At 36.8% G+C, this 24,026-nt stretch overlaps 1 protein-coding gene across 2 annotated transcripts in view; it reads right to left on the bottom strand.

Moving 5' to 3' along the window:
• The window catches only part of Rttn (rotatin), a 163,221-nt gene that overhangs the window by 75,848 nt on the left and 63,347 nt on the right, over positions 1–24,026 (bottom strand). For both annotated transcript variants that reach the window (XM_055598738.1, XM_055598739.1), the window contains exons 20-27: positions 22,511–22,599; positions 21,476–21,593; positions 15,869–15,965; positions 15,123–15,191; positions 11,244–11,432; positions 10,296–10,535; positions 8,616–8,760; positions 3,319–3,473 (exon numbers count right to left, since the gene is read on the bottom strand). In XM_055598738.1, coding sequence (XP_055454713.1) covers positions 3,319–3,473; positions 8,616–8,760; positions 10,296–10,535; positions 11,244–11,432; positions 15,123–15,191; positions 15,869–15,965; positions 21,476–21,593; positions 22,511–22,599 — 1,102 coding nt within the window. The remainder of the gene's footprint in view (positions 1–3,318; positions 3,474–8,615; positions 8,761–10,295; positions 10,536–11,243; positions 11,433–15,122; positions 15,192–15,868; positions 15,966–21,475; positions 21,594–22,510; positions 22,600–24,026) is intronic.

The raw sequence follows: 24,026 nt of genomic DNA, 5'->3' as shown, positions 1-24,026 counted from the left end.
GGCACGGCTGTGCATTCTCGGGCCTACGTGGCACGGCTGTGCATTCTTCTTGCACACCTGCCCTGCTTCTTTCAACTGTTTTTACTGCTGTACAACTCAGCATAAATGTCTGCTCTTGCATTTTAAGGAAATAAATATATTCTGAGGCTTTAGTTAGAAAAAAGAGAGAAACACATTTATGCAAGAGTTTTTGCTACTGCTAGCTGATTAAAATGTATAAGAAGTGGACTTAAAACATACATCAGATTAAAAGCTCAAAAGAAAAGGCAGGGTGCTGAGATGCTTTAGCAGATAAATCAGGCACAAAGCAATCAATGCATAGACAGAGAAAGAAATTTAAAAAAACCTCACAAATAATGTATATTTTAAACAAGAAATTCTGATACAACCAATGAGTCAAAGAAGTCACCGGAGAAATCAGAAAATACTTACAGACCAGCAAGTATCTGGTGCTTTCATAGAAAATTGGTAATAGCGCTACCTCAAGACCCAGCTATACCACTCCTAGGTACCCTGAAAGATGCCCCACCATATAACAAGGACATCTACTCAACTATGTTCATAGCAGCTTTATTTGCAATAGCCAGAGACTGGAAACAACCTATATGTCCTTCAATAGAGGAATGGAGGAATGGATACAGAAATTGTGGTACATTTACACAATGGAATAATACTCAGCAATTAAAAACAAGGAAATCATTTGTTTCTCAAAGTAGAAAAAGTTAAAGGGGAAATTGAACAAATAATCATGTTCTATATAAAAAGAAATATAACAGTAATAAATTTAAACAAGACTATACAAAGCCTATATACAGAAAATATTCTAAACTTAGTAGTGAAAACTGCACAATATCTAAAGACATTAAAATCATTTAAATGTGCACTCTAACTTTATATTGTTGTATCACATTGCTGTAATGTGTTTGTCGTGAGTTTGGTGTGTGTGTGTGTGTGTGTGTGTGTGTGTGTGTGTGTGTGTGTTGAATATTTGGTGTGTATAGTGTGCTTGGTGTGATTGTATCTGTGTGGTGTGTTTGGCATGTGTGTGTGTGCACTCTGTTATGTTTGGGTATCAGCACATGCATACCATAGCATGCCTATGTTGCTCAGTGGACAAATTTCAGTTCTCTTCTTCTACCATGGGAACTAGGGATCAAAGTCAAGCTGTCAGGTTTAGATAACTGATCACTTTTCTTCAGAAGCCATCTTGAAGACTCAAATGTATACTTTATGTAAAATATATTTTAAATTAAATATATTTTAACTTTTATCTTAATTTTTAATCTTTTAAAAATTTAAAATTATATAGATTTGAATATCATACACATAAAAATAATCATAGTGATAAAATGGGTATAATTGCTCTGATAAGTACCTAGGGACTAAGAAAGGACAGACCTTTAGGTAAAAACAAAATATCCACTGTTTGTGTGCACACATGGAGAGAGATGTAGAGTGAACATATACCTTGAGATGCAGAATGTACACGTGATCTGATGTAGGAAGCACACATGATCTGATGTATGAGGCACACGTGATCTGATGTAGGAGGCACACGTGATCTAATGTAGAATGTACATGTGATCTGATGTATGAGGCACACGTGATCTGAGATGTAGGAGGCACACAGGGCTTCAGAAAGAGTTTAGATTAGTTTAGTTTTAAACTGTGATTCCTTGCTCATAATTTTCTCCTGAGACAGTAAAAAAAACCTAGTATTTTTATTTCCTGATGCATGTGATAGAAATGTGAATGTTCCCCTTCTTTTGCATCTTGCAGATATAACAAGAAAAATTCCTTGCTGTATAGGAAGCGGAGGGAGTGGACTGCCTGGAGTCCAGGGAGTTTCAGACTAGCCTAGACAGTGGGCTAGGTCTCCAAATCAATGATGGTATTCTCTGACCTACCCTTGCCTGACAGTAGATCATATATCACAAAACTCCTCTTTCTAAAGCTCATAGCACGCAGGGAAGAATACTTCATAGAAAGGCTAAGAATACTGTAACGTATTTGCTCTGCTAGGTTTCCTAGTTAATCATTAGCAATCATATGTATCAAGTCTCAACAAAAACCCAAAGGACTAGGTTTGAAGAGCTTCTGAAAAGCTAAGTACCCAAAGAAGGCATGGAAACTGCACGCTACCCTCCTCCAGTCCTCCTTGTGCATCCCTCAATCCATGTTTTCTCATAGCCTTTTAATAAACCAGAAAATGTAAGCAAAGTATATCCACATATTCTATGAGCCACTCATATTAATTAATAAATCCCTTTAGCAGGTTGCCACTACTCTAGGTAACAACTGGTCTGCCAGAACACAGAACAACTTGAGCCTGCCAATGAGCATCAAACGGTGAGAAGGAGACTAAGCCTACATCCTGAGGCAGATGGAATTTCTGGGTAGACTGTGTCATATTAAGCTGAATTAAACAAACCTGTTGGTATAATGTTCTTTTGGAATGTATACACTTTACCCTTGTTAATTCAAATGCTAATTTCTCTCCCCCACTCTGGTTTCAATCCAGGCATTGCATTATGATACTTATTCTAAGTATCACCTGTCTGAACTTTGTGTAAACATGCCTAAATAAAGCAACCAGCCACATTGTTGAGCAAAGGAAAGGAAGCAGTAAGAGAGGGAGGAGCCAGAAGACAGGAAGGTGTGGGAAGCAGAGGAGGAGAGGAGGGCAAGAGAGAGCTGGAAGAGCAGAGCTGGAAGAGCAGAGCTGGAGGAGAGGTCTTAGAACGATGTGGAGAATAAACCGGACCTAAGATTTCACAAAAAGCAAGTATAATGGGTAAAATCTGAATATTAGGAAACTATGAGGGCTTGGAGGTTTAGGATAGAGTAACTATTGCCAGCACTGTGTTCTAGGTTAATTAAATAAATCATAGTCTCTGTGTGGTGATTTGGTTATACACCTGTTTAGGATTAACAGAAGTTTTAATAAAAGATAAACCAATAGTAAATATTAATCGTCACCTACAACACAAACCCAACTGTTATTCACTATTGTTTCCTGGGAAGGAGAAAAGCCATATCTAAGAGTCAAAAGTTCTCTGTATTGACCACTGTGTGAGAACAGAGGAAAATTATTTTATTTTTCCTCCAACAAATATGTATTCATGTTTTAGGATACTTAAGAAGATCAAAAAGATACAACCAGGTTCCACCAGGAACACAGACAGATTGAGCTTCTCTGAAGAATAGTTTTTACCTCTTAATTTGAAGAACTAAGAAGTCAACCTTTGGTAATCAAAGAAAAGTATGCTTTATATAACGTACCCAAATAGTGAACAACTCAACTCAAATGGTACATACCTGTCAGTTACCGCCATGAAAGCCAGTAACAAGGAATTGAGAAGAGCCATCAGTTCTTTCTGGAGCTGCTGTCTAACAGCAGTCCGCACATCATCTGTTTCTTCCCGTGCTTGTGACTCTGTCAGAACCAGCAGGTCTAATAGTGGGCTTGGATTCTAAAACATAAACATGTTTAAAAGATACTTATTCTCTGACATGTGCTGCTTTCTATAAAAGTTTTTTGTTGCTGCCTTTATATCTAACTAGTAAAATTGGTAGCTCTGAGCTTTAACTGCACTCATAAAGACATTATAAATTTAACACAGTCTTAATTTATTATATCAACAAGAAGAAAGTGCATCCATCACGAAGGACTGAAGGAAAATGCAGTGAGAAATATGGAAGGGAAGAACACTCAGTTCCATACTCTGACTGTGTCTATGACTAGAAATATAAACAGAATTAGATTGTGTAGTTTACACAAAACTGACACTAAGTGAAAGATCCACTACTCAAACATCTGCCTTGCTTACTCTGATTACCATTTTTCTTTATACCTCATTTTAATATATGACTGTTCCTCGACCATAAAGGCTACTCAATAATTTATGGTTTTCCTGAGCTACAACAAAGTGCGTGCATTCCTCTGGTTACGACTTTCTGATTACAGAAAGCTGTAAGCCATGAGATTACTAAGACAATCCACTGTAATATTTTTAACCCTACTAACATACAGCCACATTATGCTACCCACAAAAAAGTAATGATGTATATAACGAAAAGCCAATGTTGAGGGTTATTACTGCTATAATATTTGACAATATGAGAGGTTAAAAAGTGAATCAAACTTCTATCTTGTAAAATTTGTCCTGTCTGCCAACTAAAAAACTACAGCTGCAGGTATTTAAATATATTATTTCTAACAACCCTGTAAGGTTGTTATAAGGCGTGGGCAGTTCTGATAGACACATTGTACATTAATCATTTTGGTGTCACAAAGATTATGATAAAGAGAGAAAAGACAAGATTTCACTTAACTTTTTGATTAACTAGAAGATTTCTGTTTCCACATCTGCCTTACAGATGGGCAATCAGATAGAGAAACAGGGTAAATGCTACAAATGAAAGTAAGAGGGCATCACACTGCAAATCCAATTAACACTCCAGTCTCAGCACTGTGCCACAGCACTAGTGAACATAATAGCACAGTAGGGAGTCAAATCTAAATGTAGCTACTGCTTTTATTAAATCCTTCATGTAAAGAACACAACTTATTTGAATTTAACCATTAATAAATCAGAATTATATAAAATTAAAAAAAGAACACAACTTAAAAATGCCTACACTGCATTTAGTAAAAAGTAATAAAGAAAATCTTCAAATCATTTACATCATAAAGTATACTGAGAATATGTTAATCAGATATGTAAATCTAAAAATATCAGTGGAAACTTTGGGAAAGACCTGGGGAAGACCGTCTTGGTTTTAATTTAAATTACTATGCTTTATATCTAGAGTACTTTTGTCAAGCTTTTTATTTTATCTTAATCAAAAAGAATATCTATGGGAAAATTAAAATTACCTAAAACATAGCTGACAAATCCATTTCTCTCCCATTAATGAATAAAATAATTAGGACACACAGTTAAGGTTGTTTTTTAAAATATATATTTTCTATAGTATTCATAGCCCAAAGGGTAACCTCATATGCCAAATGATTCTCACAAACAGTGATAGAACGAACAAACTATTCAGACTAAGATTCTTAAATATATATATACTTAACTATTAGGAAACATGTATTCTGATATGCAAGTAAATATTAAACAGAAACTAATGATTGTCATACCGATCTTAAGTATTTATCTAAAAGTAAGGTTGGCCCAAAGACTCTCAGTCCTTAACAGCAAGCTGGTTCTGCGGGCAGACTGCTGAGAATTTCTCCCTTTGTATATTCAATGCACTTGCTAACATTCAGATCCAGTGAGCTGTAACTGGATTTCTACAACACGAGACAAACACAGGAAACTGGGACGATGGCTCTGCTAATGTCCCCAGGTAGGACTCTTTCACACCCCAAGCTTTTGTCTTTTCATATGAGCATTCGTCATTTTAAACTACTTGAGCCTTCATTTTGTCACTGCTGACCTCAAACAATGAAAAAAAAAAAAACTGTACAGTGATGGCTCCTGTTCCTTGTGCACCATGCTCATCATGTGCACCTAACTTGACACCCGTCAGCAGTCTGTGATGGAAGGCTGTGCAATACTTTCAGCAAACTGCGGCGCCAGGGCACGTTACGCGAAAGTCAGCACCAAAAGTAAAGTACTTCTGAGAAGCCTCCCAAAACAAAGAAAAATTACAGCTCTGCTTTTATCAATTAACATTTAAAAATCGTTATCGTAACAATCTGAATCAGCTGTTACTAGCTAGTCCTGTATTAACAAAATAGCTTTACATTAAAATACAGAGGAGTAAGGTAATAGATTCCCAACAATATGCTCCTTATAATAAAGTGGCAATAAGCCAAGACAAAAATTTCAAGGGAGGAAAGTTCCTAGTCTACCCCCTGAAAATTAATGGATTTGCCTTTTGCTTAGTGTTCTTTGGTCAGATAAGCATTTGTATCAGTCAAACAATAAATGACAAACCATAACAAAAGTATCTGTAATTCATACCACAGATAAAAGACTAATCTCTTCAATTTATAATGAGTTCCTCTATGAATGAGTAAAAGGAAGGAAGGAAGGAAGGAAGGAAGGAAGGAAGGAAGGAAGGAAGGAAGGCAGGCAATTGTGGAATAGAACCAGCAGGAAATCAAGAAATAATTCATAGAAAATGAAAAAAATCCTCAAGTTTATAAACATCTCTACCTCACTAAGCATAAGTTATTTACAGAGCAACACCAACAAAAAAGAGCCTCACAAATACACACACACTCACAACATTTCCACATAGCACAGAACAATTGTAGACAATTAGTTTATAAATATATTTGCACATGTATTCTTGAACATACTTTATAGTGGTAATTTTATTATTGGTAAGCAAATTATGAAATGAATGTTATATGTGATTTTTGAATTAATAAATGTCCATGGACAGTATTATGATAGATGCTGGCATTTTATTATGAGTAAAACAGTCTGTTTTCACTAGTTTACATTAAGGAAGATAATAAACACTTAAGTTGTATACAAACATTCCTGTCAATTAGAATTTCCAAGTTTTGAAAATACAGAACTTGGTATTCTTATAAACTTGCAAATATGTCAAGCCCTTACTTATAAGGCCTACCATCTTCAATAACAGGGCAGACCTTTTCTAATTCCTGTGCATTGACTCTCCGTTTTGAAAAGATTTATCTTTGCCAAGTCTGCAGAAATAAACACGCAGATGAACAAACCCGTGAGGACTACTTGTCGAGCTAGTTTTTAGTGCTCTCAGCAGGCATCGGAGAGACATTCCGCTAAACATAACACTAGTAAAGTCTGGACAGACAAATCCTCTAGTAACTCTACAGTACAGACTGAGTGCCGTTCACCCAGTTCTTTCCCACTCCATCTTTAGCTTTCCTTCAGGCTTCATTACAGTGGTGGTTTGAATAAGAATGACCCCCAAAGACTCATTTATTTGAATGCTTAGTCATCAGAGAGAGGCACTACTTGAGAATTATGAGGTATGGCCTTGTTGGAGTAGGTATGGCCTTGTAGAAAGTGTGTCACTGAGGATGGGCTCTGAAGTATCAAAAACCTAAGCCAAGCCAGTCACTCTCTTGTCTTACTGCTTGAGGATCTAGATGTAGAGCCCTCAACTACTTCTCCAGCACCATGATGTCTGCTTGAATGCGTATGCTCCCCACCATATGGACAATAGGCTAAACCTCTGAAACCGTAAGGAAGCCCCAATTAAGGCTTTTCTCTGTAAGCGTAATGTAGTCATGGTGTTTCTTCACAAAGATAGAATACTGACTATGTCAATTACCTACCTCTGACATTTCTTTTTACCTTCCACAAAACAACACTACTGCTGAAGACATCAAGTACTTATGTCATAGAACATGGAGAAACAGAGCTGGTCAGCTCAACTAGAAGCTTCACCTTCACCCCTTCTTTCTAGTATTCAAAGTTCTGGAAGGTGCTATAAGAAATGTAATCAATCTCAGCCAGCTATGAATCCTCCAAGTTACAATAGCTACCTGCCTGTAAGATATACCCACTGGTACGATAGTGGCACAGTATTATGGGAGTAACCAACAACTTTAAAAAACTGGATTAAAGGCCTGTTTTATGAAATGGAATCCATACGTGACACTAGATTAATCATGTGCTCTATGAAAATTACAGAAAGCAATAAAATGATTTCTAATGGCATATTGCTATAGCCAGAGACCAGTACATCCATACAGCTCTCATCAAAGAAGCTTGTTACAGTAGATGATAATGAACACCGAGAGCCACCACTGGACAATGCACAGAAGTAAAAGACTCTGGAGCACACAGCTCTAAATGTGATGTTGTATCATACCCCTCCCCTCAAGTGAGCAGGGATCTATGCAGAAGAGAAGACAGGAAGTTGTAAAAGCCAGAAGTGGTAGAAGACTTCAAGAAAACAATGTTTTCTAGACAACAGGGATGATGTACATATGAACCCAAAAAGACTGTGACAGCATGCACAAGACCTGTACAAGCTCAAGACAGTCAACATTCCAGCAGCGGGAAGTAGGCACAAGGTCTCACCCTTATCCAGAAACTATCTGCGGTTGCTTGCTGCTGGAAAGAAGGGAAAGAAGGTTTTTGCATTGGAAAGACACCAGCTGTATTACCCACAGTCCAAGGCATTCCATGCTCAGAATAGTGGACAACACAAACAAGAGTGTGGTTTTTGGTGTTTTGTTTAGGTTTTTGTGCTTTTTCAGAGACAGAAAAATATGAAATTGGGAGGGTAAAGATGTGTGGAAAACCTAAGAATGATAATGGGAAGGGAAAATATGATAAAATGCATGCATGAAATTCTAAAAATACACAGAAAAATTTTAAAAATCCACTAACACTCAAAAAATTAAAAATGTAGCAAAAAGCTCACAAATAGAACCAGATCAATTAAACACCAAGATTCAAGACCCCACTTATTCTATGGAATGTCCATTAAATAAATAATGTCAATCATATCAGGAGGGCCACACTGCAAGGAACATTCACTACATAGTAAGAATTATTTTATTTAGAACATGATATGTAAGCATTATCCTTTCCAATATATGTAATTTTTCCAAGTAAATTCCCAACCAAAAACTTGAATTTTTTTAATATACTTACATGCCTAAGAAGTAACTCTAGAATCCAGTTTAAAAGTTCTATTGATGTTTTTTTTCTTTGCTCCTTTATTAACTTATTCAAAAAATGTATGATATCTATTAGCAGTTTCTCATCTTCAGTGCAAGCAGGAAGTACTTGTAAAAACCTACATTTAAACAAAAAGATATTAATCATGCACACATCATCACTGTTCAAGCATGTACAGTCAACAAAAGCACACTATTTTCTATGATCAGATTCTAGATGCTATGAGATGCACAGGTGAAGGAAACATGGCATTTGCCTCTCATGACCTCAGCCATTGTGGAGAAAGCACGTGATGAAGTTGATGACTGAAAAAAAAAAAAAAAAAAAAAAAAAAAAAAGGAAGTGACAAATAAGTTACCAAAAGAAAATATGAAGTCTACCGGGCTTGGCAGTAAAATACTTGCCTCCCATGTATAGAGCTCCAAGCTCACCAATACTGTCAAAAATAAAAATAGTAACCTCAAGAAAAGTCCAAATGGGGATGCCAGGACCAAAACATTCTCTTATTTTCAAGCTGGCAGGCTTCAGAAATCAAAATTTTGATTTCAAATACAAGTCTGACCAATTAGGAAAATCAGAAATCAGGGTGGCAAAGTTGACAGGGAGGGAGGAAGAGAGAAAGAGAGAAACTATTGCAAAGAAGTTACTAGATTTCACAACAAGCTAAAGGAGGCTTATGAAGAATCACTTAAGTTCAGAATTATAGAAGCCAAAGCAACTTTCTGAGATTCTTAAACACTGGTGTAAGAGAGATAAGGTCGTTAACAAGGAAATTGGTCGGGGGAGGGGAGAAAGCTTGAAAACTCATTTTAAACAGGCAATCAGGAAGAGAGATGAGATTCAACAGCACTAGAAATGGCTTATTTGAAAACACCCAAAAGAGCATTATCAAAATGTTGATGTAGTAATAATAACAAGAATTGTATCTACTACACACTAGCCTTTTGCCTTTAAAAACTAGTTTCTAAAAACTAGCTACCTCTATTTTTAAAACAAGAAAGTGCAGACAAAGATTAGGTAGTTTGTTCATGGTCACATGGCTACTAAGTATTAAAACATAAATGCCAATGCAAGCAGTCCAACACACAGTTATGATACCTCTTGCTCTACTCTGATGACTGCTACATGATACTTTTCATTTAAAATCTCCACTTTGCAAAATGGCATTTAGTTGAGAAGACATCAAGTATTGTTTTAAAGGAATGCAGATTAGAAAATTATTTTTAAAGAGAGAATAAAGAAATGATTCTAACAAAATAAAATGTCAGAGTCACAAAATTTTCAAGAAATCTTCCATGATATCCAATAGAATCAGAAAATATCATCCTGTAGCCTCATTTTTTATTGACTCCTATATCCTGTAAGTCCGTATGTAATTTCTTTATTTCTGTTGCTCAGAAATTTCTTTCTTTCTAACTGGAGGCCTTTGTCCCTTTGCCCAGCATCCTGATTATAGAAAAATTCCTTCAGATTGCCAAGGTCAAGTTTTCCTTTTGTTATTATTTATGGCAAATAATAGGCTATCCTGAAGTTTTTCTTTCATGATTGCAACTGTATACATACATACTCTTCTCTTCAAAGATTTGAAGATGATGATTCTCAACATAATTCAAATCAGATCTCTCAAACTTGCAGCTTTACGTTCACACTGACCTGTTCAGCACATTGTGCCAAGCCAAGGATTTTAAGGTAGCCCCACATAGACCGAGGTCATCCTTCAAGGACAGTCTGTCATTCAGAAGATAAAAACTCATCCTGGTAATGGCAGCCCTCACATCCCTGTGGCCTCCAGCCTGAGCAATGGAGTGGAGGCAATCCTGCAGGCCGCTAGCCGTGTAAGTGGTCTTCAGTATAAGGATATCTTCTGTGGACAGCTGTAGTGTACTTAAAAAGCTAAGCATTAAAAAAAAAAAAAAAACACACAGAAGCCCACATTTATTTCTATAATAAGCCTCTCTCAAAACTTGTAATGTCAGCCAGGCACAGTGGCACACACCTGGCACTCTGGGAAGCAGAAGCAGGCAGATCTATGTGAGTTTGAGACCTACAAGGTCTACACAGTGATTGCAGGACAGCCAAGGCTACACAGAGAAACCCTGTCTTGAAAAAAAAAATGTTTTGTCTTTATTTGTTCTTCAATAAAGGTTAACTTAAACTTAAAAGAATACTAACAAATAAATCCCTGAATGTCATAGTGTTATGGTAGCATTCTAACTGTGGATACTGGCTTTTCTTTCGTATCAACAACACACTAATAAAGTATTACTCACATGAGACAATTAAGACGTCTAGAAGTAAGAACACTCTCAGGCACAGTTATTGAGCTGTAGCCTCATGCCACACAACCTTTCCAAGGAACTTACAACTATTGGCTGAATAAACTCTAGCTAGTTTGTGAGACAGCATAAAATCCAATGCTTTCCAGTTCAAATGGCCTTACTAACTTTAATAAGCACAGACCTAAAACAAAGTGAAAAATATAATCTTAAGTTAGAATCAGTTGATAGTATCAAGTAAAAATCTCTTAACCTAAAGAAGTGAAGCCTAATTAATTCCATATAACTTATTGCTAATAATTTTCATCTTGATATAACTACTTACTCTTGAGGTTTAGCTTCACAGGCCATTTGTTTCAAAAGATTATCACTCCCATGATACCAGGCTAGGTTCCAAGCTATTCTCAGCATATCTGACACAGGCTTCAGGGCCAAACATTCAGCAGATAATGGCAAAACTATTGAGTAAGGACTCACAGCATGGTGGCCAGTCACATGAACTGGTAGATGATACCTAAAGAAAGTGAATTTAAATAGTTACAAACTTTAAATTCTTAAATAGGACTCAAATAATGAACCAGAAATGAGGGCTAGTTTTGTGACTCTACTTAACAATGTGAAATTTATCACATTTTACATATTTTAATTATTCTGTCACTCTCCTCCACATTCCAAAACAATTCAATACTTTTTCCTGTGAACAGCTACATTCTTTATATTAGGACTGTTGCAGAGATATGTGCTCCTCGAAGTCAGGAACATGACTACAGGAAGTTAAGCATTAAATTTCCTTGGCTAAAACAAGAATGCCGACTTTCTGACTGTCTGAATCCACCATGTCTCCATTTACGTGGGTGCTGCTCTGGCACCCACTGTACAGGTAGACAAAATGAGGCTCTCAAGGAACCTACAGTAACTCTGTGATCAGAGTTACTAGGTGGCTAAGCTCCACACACTGCTTTCCTTTAAGATCCAATAATCGACAAATGCAAGATTCCACAAGGATTTCCAGATACAGGAAGAAATTCAATACAGTGTCTCTTAAATAAATCCAAATTGATTTTACAGTGTTTATAGTATTTCACACCTACCATGCTACAAATGTTAAGTATAATTCTAATAATGCAACATATTTCGACAGGCTGAAACTATAATAGTTCATGTGATTAAATTCTTGTCCAGGATTAAGGAAACCTGAGCTCAGTAGCAAAAAAAACAAAAACTTTCTGACAGTTTCTGAAAACCCTAAACCCACAAATCTCTAACTTACATATGAATGAGCGACACCTAAAAATAAGTTTGTAAGAGCCACATGCTTTCTTTTTCACTTTCTACATACCAGTGACAGAGAGGCACCAGTATAATTTCATATGAAAATCAGATTGTATGATTTAGTAAATAAAGCTAGTTTTAATAGCTTTTAATATTAATAGCAATTTAAATATTTTGATAGCAATTTTCCACTAAAAACTACCAAGCCAGACATGGAGAGCTGGCTCACTGGTTAAAAGCACTTGCTGCTCTTGCCGAAAACCAGGCTGGGTTGCTAACACCCACATCAAGCAGGTCACAAAAGCCTGAAACTGCAGCTTCAAGGAATCTGAGACCTTCTACTGGCACCCTTGGGCCCTGTATCCTCACATGTGTGTGCATGCATGCACGTGTGAGCACACACACACAGTTTTTTTAAGACTTAAAAAAAGGGGTTTCTTAGACCAGTAGCTACTGTGGTCTACAGCAGTGTATGCTTTGACGATCTATCCATGAGGCCATGTCAAAAAGACAAAGGAGCATCAAAGAATAAAGATAATGGATGATATTCTTTGTCTTAAGATAAGAATGGTCCAAGCCGGGTAGGGTGGCATATGGCTCTTTTATCTCAGCACCCAGGAAGGTGAGTCAAGAGGATCATGAGCTTAAGGCCAGTGAGGACTCTGTCAAACAAACAATGAAAGCACCACAATCAGACTCTAAGAAGAGAGGATAAACAAGGAGAGGGGTGGTATTAAAAAATGAAAAGGAAAGAAGCCTAAAGAAATAATTATACAGAAAGTATCATCAATGGATGCAAAATTGCTGGAATAAAATAATTAATACAGGACAGTCACAGGCCTAAAGGCACCCATTTCAGAGGGAAAGGCTTACACTGAAAATCAGCATCACTACCTCTATTTAAGTAACCATGATTAGCATCAAGGATAATAATAAATACCCATACATACTAACAGAGTAGGCCTGAAAACAATCGAGAAAGGAGTGGTGAGATTGTTCTATAAAAATTATGCAAAGCATTTCTATTAACTGCTATGAATGAAGAACAATTTCAATCAGAATAATTTCCTATAAAAATTCTCCAAAACTTAACTTTCTACAATGATTTTGGGTTCAGAGCTAGTAAGGCAAACAAAAAGCAGTAGCTCAGAACTTTGGTATCCAAATGAGACTAGGGATAAAAAAACTGATGACCAAGGTTTGCCATGGAATAGAAGATGGGTAAAAATACCAGCTTACAGGTTTAAACTCCTTAAGGACTATGCTCTTACAACTGGCCACACTATAAAAGTTGAATGTCTCAAAGGTCCTCATGGGTCTATTATGGCTGGTGGTGGAACCTTTAGGAAGAGGGGCCCAGGAGGAGAAGCCTCCAGAAGAGAGGCTCAGGGGGAAGAAGCTTCAGGAGAAGGGATGCAATGGAGTTCCTTAGTCAGCAGAGGTTAATTCCTCAAAGAGCACTGTGAGACTCCAGTTCTCCGTTTCATAGTTCTCTGGCTCACGTGGTAAGAAAATGCGCACTACTGAACGATCTGCGATAATGTGATATGCTCACTAGTGTGAAGTAAAGCCGACCCAGTACTGTACTATACTTCCCGAACCAGTAGCTTCTACGGGAATTCTATCAACTATTTTATTAAAATAACTATGAAGCTGACTAATACAAAATGATATTTACAGCAGGGGAAGGGTGCTAGAGGGTGAGGTTATCAGAAAAGAACTTTAAAAGTAATAGTGATTAAGGTGTTCAAGAAAATCACAGCATGATGCAGAGCTAAATCTAAACCAGACTTCAGAAACTGCTCTAACCTTGGACAGGATGTTTCCACACTAACCAGCCAAATACCTGTCTTTCCCTTTAGTGCCAGCCTATAGAGCTGCCCATACAACTGCTAAGGAACACTCTGAAACTCTGATCCTCAGTGCTACCCCATTCTGGAATGTCTTTGCTGAAGTCTTCAAACTTATCTGACATGAATTAAAAAGAAGTTTTAAATAAGTACTACCAAAAAAGCAAGCCCATGCTAAACATGTAAGTAAATTCAAGCCTCCAGCAGGAGAAATATGAAAATATTAAACTTAGAGTTATTATGGTTAAGTAAAGAAAATTATTAAATATTACTTTATGAAATATCATAGAAAAATCCTTCCACATTGAATAAAATAAAGCAAATGTAAGAAAGAACTATAGCTGAATAGTATTCCATTGTGTAAATGTACCTCTGTTGAGAGACATCTAGGTTGTTTCCAGATTCTGGCTATTATAAATAAAGCTGCTATGTTGATAATCTTCAAAAACCAGCAAAAAATAAGCTATAGTGATAGAAATTAGAACAGAATCACATTTGGAGTAACCAAGTAAAAAGTAACCAAGAAATATGAAAGGAGTTTCTGACCTAGAAGTAATAGCCATTATCTGTATCTGCATAGCATTTCCATGGATTTGTTTACTGAGAAAAAAAAAAAAAATGAAAGGGTTGTGTATAATGTTCTGTATATTATACATTAAAAAATGACATGCATTTTCAAGATCTAGATAGACATAAAATCAAATTCAACACATGATCTTGATTGTACCCTGCATTTTGAAAAAGTGAAAAAAATTATTTTAAAGCTTATTTCAAATGGCTGATAACAGAGATTATACATGGAGAAAGAGACAGCACATGAACAATTGACAATGTTAGGAATGCAGATGCACGGCTGAAGGGAACACACATTCTATAGTTCTTTCACAGCTTTCCTATAAACTTGCAGGAGATTGAAATGAAAAGCTGATGAAAGGGAGCTGTACTTATGGACCCTCCAAAGAAAGACAATGAGGAAAATATGAAATTACTGCCAAACAAGTGACTGAAATGCTAAATGAAAACTGTAGCAAATTACAGACAGCAACTTCCCCTTAGTCATGAAAATAAGACAAATTATTTACCTTCTAGAGACTGAAAGAGGCAAACTGAAGACTGATGACAAAGAAGGTTTATCAGAAGGATTAACAGACCTATAAAGTAAAGGCAATAAATAAATAAATAGATAGATAAATAAATAAATAAATAAATAAATAAATAAATAAATAAATAAATAAATAGGGGAATAATAAATAAATAAATAAATGGATGGGGAACTGAGTAGGCCAAGCTGCTGTGTAGTACAGCCCACACTGCCTTCTTGGACAGCGTATTAGTGATTTTAACTAAGTCTAACATTCCGTACAGTCAGTGTTTGCTACCACCTGAAGTGAGAATAAACTATGTTTTGGTTTGTAGTTTCATATAATAAGGTCTCATATAACATGGATATACTAGCAAGTGGACTCTGTGGCTCCCTCGCCCTGATGACTCCTAAGGTCATGTTAGTCAGAGACTAAGAGTCTAAATATTTTCTACTTTTTGAAATAATAATTTTGTAAAGCACACAAAGCTGAAGACTACTAAAAACACATCCAAGACAAAAATAATTCTAATTTTTTTTAAATTTTATACTTAGTTATGCTCTAAAATGTAACTCCGGTGACTTTTGAACCCATGTGTTTTTAAATACATACTCAAACCAAAGAGCAAAACACATGTGCACAGCCTGACATGCCTCTAAGTCAAAAGAAGTCAATGTACTGCTGTAGGAGTGTATCAGACCTGAGATAACTAAGAGTAAAAACAAATAAAAATCCTTATATCTCACCACGTATCCATTCTTGATACCTCATCAAACAACAGAAGACAAAATAAAGCCCCGACTTCAGTCACCACGGTACCATCTTCATGAAATATCAAGGAAACTGAGGAATGAAAGGGATACGTCATAAAAAAATTTCACCTCTAGAAAGAATAAATTTAGCTTTAAAATGTCTTAACTAGAAAGAAAGAGAAATACATCACTAACCCAGAAAATCCCACATGGGTAAAGCACTGTCTCTCAAGGTATCAACTGTGTGAGAGTTGCCAGGAAGGACTGTTTTATATGTCTTCCATCTACACAGATAGGTACTATGCATCTCTAGCACGTCCCCAGAAAATGCTGCTACTCCGATACAAGAAAGAACCACCCAAGCAGACAAGCTGCTTGAGCACTGTCCAGCTTCAGGGGATGCTTGGTGAAGTTCCATAGTCCCAGCTCAAGTTTTCTCACCAGAGATCCTTTATACTTTTACACCTTAACAACAAACATGGTCCTAAAACTTAGCCTCACTGCTAAAAGGCTATGTTTAAGCCATGTTATTATGCCTTTTCTCTGTTATGAGATGTGGGGAAAGACATCCTCTGAGTTAGCAGGTTAATAGCACTAGCTTCACCACACAGTTTTCCAGTCCTTTAACATAAAACAGCACCATCTGCTTCTGTAACATTCCCAGTGATAGTGTTTCACTGTTTGGAAACTAAGAAATTCTAAACAAACTGGAATAGTAGTTGTACCATCATACAGGAATAGCAACAATACAATATCTTCAAATTTATAGAAGCACAAACAAGAAATCTATTTTTAAAATATAATTGTCCTAACTATAAGACTAGATAGATATGTAATTAGCATGAATAAAAATACAACCTAAAAAGTAAAGAAATAAAAATCATAAAAATGAACTAACGTTAAAAAGACACTTTCCCTCAGCAGAGACAGATGGTTTAGAGTATTTAAATACTAAAAAATTTCAGAAATACAACTGGCTATAGTATGGGGTTAAAACAGATTTAGATCCTTACTTTAAATTGCATTTCCATAAAATATTTAAGCTTATTACAGTTTTTAAATATAATACAAGCTTCTTTCTTGCTATATTTTTAAGTAACTTACAAACTCGTGAGGCCTCCTAAGGATTCTTTGTACATTCTTAGCTGTCACTTCTCTACCCCATCCACTCTTTCTCCCACGTCCCCTGCCTGATATCTGCTTAAACCTTTCATTCCCACCCCACCCCAAACCAGTTCTCTTCTATCACATGAGTTATACTATACCTCTCATTTTAATTTTCACTCAGGTAGCAAAACTTCACACACACTTTATTTTCATTAGCTCTTCCCACAACAGCCCGTTTTCCCATACCCATTACTCTACAATTTATTTGAACTATTATTTTTACCTACAAATTTTTTTTTTTTAATGAGACACACCCAGTGATGGCAGAGTTGTGAAGAAAATCAGCTCTTTTTTTCATTGGAGAAGAACTTAACCATATTACATAGTGAGGGTAGCAGAGTTCTAGTGATGGTACATGCACAAGATGATACACAAATGACTTTCTGACAATAAAAAAATCTGAAACAAATATCCAGTAATATGGCAAATGGGAACAATGAAACAATAATACAACATTATTCTTTGGAGATATTTTTTAAAAAAAAGAGATGATGAAAACCTACCCAATTTTATTTTGTATAGTTCTATACTATCTAGAATTCTGCAGCTGGGATATGTAACTCAGTCATCATTGAAAAAAAAAAAAAAAGATAAAGAAATTGCAGCTCTCGTACTGACTCTACCACATACCTAGCTACGACTATGCCCAAGTCCCCACAGATCTTTAAGACCTCGGTTTCCTCCCTCTACAACATTAGTTTCTATCTGTGAAATTCAGTATAAGATTGTCATAGCAAAAGGCCGACACACACATGGAAACTGAACAACTTGCTTCTAAATGACAGCTGGGTCAGAGAAGAAATAAAGAAAGAAATTAAAGACTTCCTAGAATTAAATGAAAACTAAGGCACAACATACCCAAACTTATGGGACACAATGAAAGCAGTGCTAAGAGGAAAGTTCATAGCATTAAGTATCTTCAAAAAGAAATTCGAAACATCTCATGCAAGCAACTTAATGGCTCACTTAAGAGCCCTAGAAAAAAAAGAAGTAGACACACCGAAGAGGAATAGACGGCTGAAAATAATCAAACTCAGGGCTGAAATCAATAAATTAGAAACAAATGAAACAATTCAAAGAATCAATGAAACCAAGAGCTGGTTCTTTGAGAAAATATCCCTCAATGGAGAAATGGATACAGAAATTGTGGTATATTTATACAATGGAATACTACTCAGCAATTAAAAACAAGATAATCATGAAATTTGCAGGCAAATGGTAGGAACTAGAAAAGATCATCCTGAGTGAGGTATCCCAGGAGCAGAAAAACACACAGGGTATATACTCACTCATAAGGGAATATTAGACATATAATATAGGATAAGCATACTAAAATCTGTATACATAAAGAAGCTAAGCAAGAAAGACCCTGGTAAGATGATCAATCCTCACTCAGAAAGGCAAATAGGACAGACATCGGAAGAGGGAGAAAACAGAGAACAGGACAGGAGCCACCACAGAGGGCCACTGAAAGACACTACCCAGCAGGGTATCAAGGCAGATGCTGAGGCTCAGAGCTAAATTTTGGGCAAGGTGCAGGGAATCTTATGAAAGAAGGGGGAAATAGAAAGACCTGGAGGGGACAGGAGCTCCACTAAGAGAGCAACAGAACAAAGAAATCTGCACCCAGGAGTCTTTTCTGAGACCGATACTTCAACCAAGGACCATGCATGGAAATAACCTAGAACCCCTGCAAAGATGTAGCCCATGGCAGCTCAATCTCCAAGTGGGTTCCCTAGTAATGGGAACAGGGACTGTCTCTGACATGAACTCAGTAGCTGGCTCTTTGATCACCTTCCCCTGAAGGGGGAGCAGCCTTGCCAGGCCACAGAGGAAGACAATGCAGCCAGTACTTATGAGATCTGATAGTCTAGGGTCAGATGGAAGGGGAGGAGAACCAACCCTATCAGTGGACTTGAAGAGGTGCATGGGAGGAGATGAGGGAGGGAGTGTGGGACTGGGAGAGAATGAAGAAGGGGGCTACAACTGGGACGCAAAGTGAACAAAATGTAATCAATATAAAAAATGAAAATAAAAAAAGATTGTCATAGCAATTTTATATTTCAAAACAGAGCTTTGCAAGATTATTTAATAATTAAAGCCTGCCAATCAATTCTCCATGCTGGGACAGACTAATCTCTAAATTTAACCACCTCAAATAGCTCCTCTCTGCTCTTTACTACAGTTTATGTGATCGACGAGATCTTTCATTAACTGCCCTCCTTATGTCATCCTACCATTTCCCCCTCATCTATACTCCTTCAAATTCCAGTGCTGCCAATGAGCTAACATATGAAACATACCTTCTTCCTCTATCAGGACGTCAGTCATGCCTATCTGAGCTCCCAAATCTGAAATGCTAGCTTAGATACTGTGTTTTCTAGAAGTATTACCTAATACTTCCCCAATACTAATACATTCAGCACTTCTTCTGGCACCAGGAATCCCACTTCAGGTATTACTATCTATATTTATAATTATTTGTTAAAGTCTTTGCCTTTTGACAGTCCATATGCCATGCTCATAACCCTAACAAAAGGGCCTCCCACAGCACCCAGAACATAGCATGTGCTTCATAAACGTTTACAGAGGAATAAATTTCTAGGCAGAGTATCTGGTTAAAAAATGGAAATTTATCTGTATATGTATGAGAGAGAACAATTGCTAAAAAGGACAAAAGAATACAGCTTATGTTGCCATGAAAGTGCATTCGCAAGCTGGGGTGTCACTTTCTGGCACAGCTCTTGTCTAGCACACACACATGACCCAAGCTTAATTCCAAACACCATCCCACACATGCAAAAGAGTTAGTATCTGCTAGGTACTCATGAATGAATGTATGAATGAATAAACTGAATAATTTCAATAAAAATGGGTAAATGGGAGACTAAATGAAATTAAACGAGGGCAATAAGATAATTATTAACACGAAGAGAGAAGCCGGAAGCTGGATGCAGTGGACACACTTGCAATCTCAGCACGCAGAAGGCAGAGACAGGCTGACCACTTCAAGTTCAAGACCAACTTGGTCGATTACAGCAAGCTCTAACCAGAAAGAGCTACTCAGCAATACCCTGTCTCAAAAAGTAACCTTTAAAAGGAAAGTAACAAATGAATGAATAAATGTTTTTAAAAGAGATAACATCAGAAATCTATACTTGCTATTTCTTTATAAAAATCATAAAAACAATTTCACACTCCACTTAAAACTTTATGACTTAAAAATGAGTCCTTTTACCTGGTTTGGACTTTTACAAATGTTTCTTAAATAACTATGTCCTACCCACTTTGTAAGCAGATTATCATTGAAGGGAAAATGCTAAAATAAAATTATTTTTATAACGCTATATATTCTAATATAAATCTCATTGATCTCACCAATGCCTAAAAGGTCACAAAATAGTGAGATATTTAACCAAAATCCCTCTTTAGAATAATTAAAGGCAGCAAGGTAAAGATTGTAGGAAGTAAGTAAGACATTTGTAGAACGCTGTGATGGTCAGGCTTGACTGTGAACCTAATAGGAGGTGGACAGAGCCAGCTCACACAGCCTGGATCTCAGGAGGCAGCCCAGATGTAGAGGGTCTAAGGCACTCATGCTCTCTGCTTGCCTGCCTTCGGTTCTTGTCCTGGGTATGTCCATCCTGCTGCTGCTGCCAAATGTCATGACACCAGAACCACAATCTTAAACCTTCTCGAGGCTTCCTCCAGGCCTTCCCACCAGACCAGGACTAAGTAGCTCCCAGGTTCACAGCCTCTGTGCAGTGCAGATAGCCACCACCTGGCCACTGTCATGAAAGCCAATGTAAAATATCCTTTTGCATAATACACACTCATTCCATGTTCTGCTGAACCAAGTCTAACATAAAAAATACCCAAGTCTGTATTAAAAGCAAATGATAGGACCAAGTACAAAACCCATATCTTCTATCCAAATATCACTAAAGCCAAATCAAATATGTGTTTCTTTTTTAAAAGGTTTTTTTTTAATTACATACATACGCAGATGCTCAGAGTAAATCACTCAGTGTGACCAGTTGGGTGCACAGTCCCAATCCCAGTCTAACCTTATAAGCAAACACCGAACAATGTACAAGTGAAAGCTGAAGAAGAACACAGATACAAAGAGAAGGAAGAAAAGGCAGCTGGCCTTACCTCTTCAAAGACAATGATTACCATATAAGCACCAAACCACACATTAACAAGAAGGTGCAGAGAGCAATCAGAGCTCAGCTTTTCTCAGCTGCTACCTCCGTAGGCAACAACAGCATAAGGGCCATTTCCACAGAAGCATCAAGTGCTTTTCATGATTACTGCTCAGTATAATAGTCAGTAAGGAACTCCGTCTCTTAGAGTGGGAAGTAAACGTCGCCCACAGTCATGGATGAGCACTTGAAGCTCACAGTGGTGCCCTTCAGGCACTGATTTACTCACTTCTTAATAACAGGGTCAAGAGAGAAGAATGCTGTGACAAGGAAACACGGATGACTGGGTCAGCATACAAAACCTTCCTCAGGAGCATGAGGCACGGCTGAATCAAGCATTCTATGACCTGCCAACCAGAAATGAGATAAAATATACTATATTATCTTCCTCTGAGTTTAATGGCTTTACAACTAAATTACATGAAAATAAAATGAAAAGATGTTTGATACTGTGTTTTTTAAATTGCATTAAGAATTACTTTAAAGACTGGGCTAGAGCAGTGCCTCTGTGGTTAAGAAGCACTGCCTGCTCTTGCAGAGGATGTGGGTTCAATTCCCAGCACCCACAGGGCAGCTCACAGCTATCTGTTAGTCCACCTCTTCTGGCTATGAATGCCAGGCATGCATGTGATGCTGAGACAGACATGCAGGAATGATGATATGCATAGTCATACTTTTAATTTAAAAATTACTTCAAAGAAAAGCAACACTAAATACACAGCTCTATAAAACTCATATAAGTTTTAAGCTAGTTTCCTTTATAGACTTTTAAAATTCAAAAACTAAAGGATAAGTAGGTATCCCTTTTGAGATGAAATATCCAAGCATTCCTCCAAATTCAGCTAAATTCACTTCCAAACTAATTAAACCAACCTACTGGGCTGGAGACGTGGCACGGTAGGAAAAACACGTGCTCTGCAAGCAGAGGACTTGGATATAATCCCTAGCCCCTGTGTACAATCTGGGTGTGGTAAACCAGAACTTGCTGTGCAAAAACAGATGGATTCTGGGACTCCTTGCCTGTCTAATGAAAACAGTTAGTTAATCACAGATGCAACGAAAAGACCCTATCTAAAAAATAATATGGAGTCGGACAGAGGTAGATATCCAGCGTCACCGTCTGGCCTTCACACACCGGCAAGTGCAACTGCCTGGATATGGATACGCCACACAACACAGAGGGTGAGGAGAGAGAGAGGCATGCAACTACAACCTCTCTTTTTAAAAAGTCATCTTATATAAAATGTCCAAAGTTTAGTCTTACCTTGCCATCTTGACCCACGCATTCATTTAAATACCACATTATCTTCTCAATTAAGCGTAACTTTTTCACCACTGCATGCATCTTAATATCTACAGACAAAAGAGTGTTAAAAGTTAAATAAGTGTTTCGTGCCTTAAAAAACATTGTGAAATATATGGGACAGTTATACACACAAAAGTGAGGGCTGAAATTAGGAAACAAAACTGTAGCTTATGTTTGCTACTTTATGGGTTGTTCTTTCTCCCACCTTTCCACAGAGAGAAAAATGACCCTGAGTAAAATCAGGGTCAGAAAGAGGACTTCCTGCTGATTAGGGGCTGGAGGTCCTTGGGGCAAGTTTGTTCTTTACCATCAGGATATCTAATTATTTCTTGCTCTTGTTCTCGTTATTCTTCCTCTTCTTTTTCTTCTTCTTGTTACTCTTTTGCACAAACCACAACCAACAGCAACCCAAACAACAATCAACCAACACCAACAACTCACCACCTCTCTCTAGCATTTATATGCCCTCTAAAAAGTCCCACAATTCCGAAGGCCACACAATCACAGAAACTATCTGCAGCTAGCAAACTCATGCCCCTGCCAGAGCACAAGGCAAATCATAGTCAGTTGCTGCGAAGAAGCCCCATAGCCCCACACCTGGGATTAAAATGAAAATATATTATGATATTTATGTGATTTTTAAAGAAACCAAAATTTCAAAATTCTCACCACATAAAATATTTTATGAATCTGTACACTATAAAAACATGAAAGTTACAAGCAAATCTGGCATCTATTCCCATGATGGCATATGGGATATAAACATTAAAACTATAAAATTAACAAACATGTAAACTACTTCAGATACTACATAGAACTAGGAGTTTAGTAATGCAAATGAATTATTGTAATTCTACATGGCAATTTTTTTCTCTGTATTGTTTCATTTCTTCTCTTTTCCGAAAAGATAAGCTCAAAATAGAATTCTCCATAAGCTAGGATGTAGACAATAGGTTGAACATGAACATCATTCTATTAATAAATGGTTTTCATCAAGTAATTAATAGAAAATATAAGAGAAAAATTGTAATGTTTATAGATTTCTGAAAAATTAATAAGCATATATTCAAATATTAGAATTTTAAGAAAAAATTTAAGGGTTCATATGCAGGGAAACATACACTAACACAAATGCACATACAGCTGTTACTAGAGCCAGAAATGCTAGTTTATGGAGTAGTTACAAGTATTGGCAAATAACCTATAAGCAAATTTTCTCCTCTATTCTCACTAGTAAAACCACAAGTATCTTCATACTGATATGAAGCTAATAGCTATCAGTATACCTAGTATTAATGCTAGTCTTTTAAAAGTGGAATTCCAGTAACCACAGTATAGAGTATTTTCAAACTCTACTTTTGAAATGTTAGTAATATTGAAGTACTACTCTAAAACAGTTGTTTAACTTTTCTTTAACCAAAACTCTCCATTCATTCATTCATTCATTCATTCATTCATTCATTCATTCATTCAT

Source organism: Psammomys obesus, unplaced genomic scaffold (assembly GCF_907164565.1).
Source record: "Psammomys obesus unplaced genomic scaffold, mPsaObe1.curated_primary_1811, whole genome shotgun sequence".
Taxonomy (NCBI): Eukaryota; Metazoa; Chordata; class Mammalia; order Rodentia; family Muridae; genus Psammomys; species Psammomys obesus.
The sequence above is the reverse complement of the archived record's forward strand: the minus strand, read 5'-3'. Positions and strand labels throughout refer to the sequence as shown.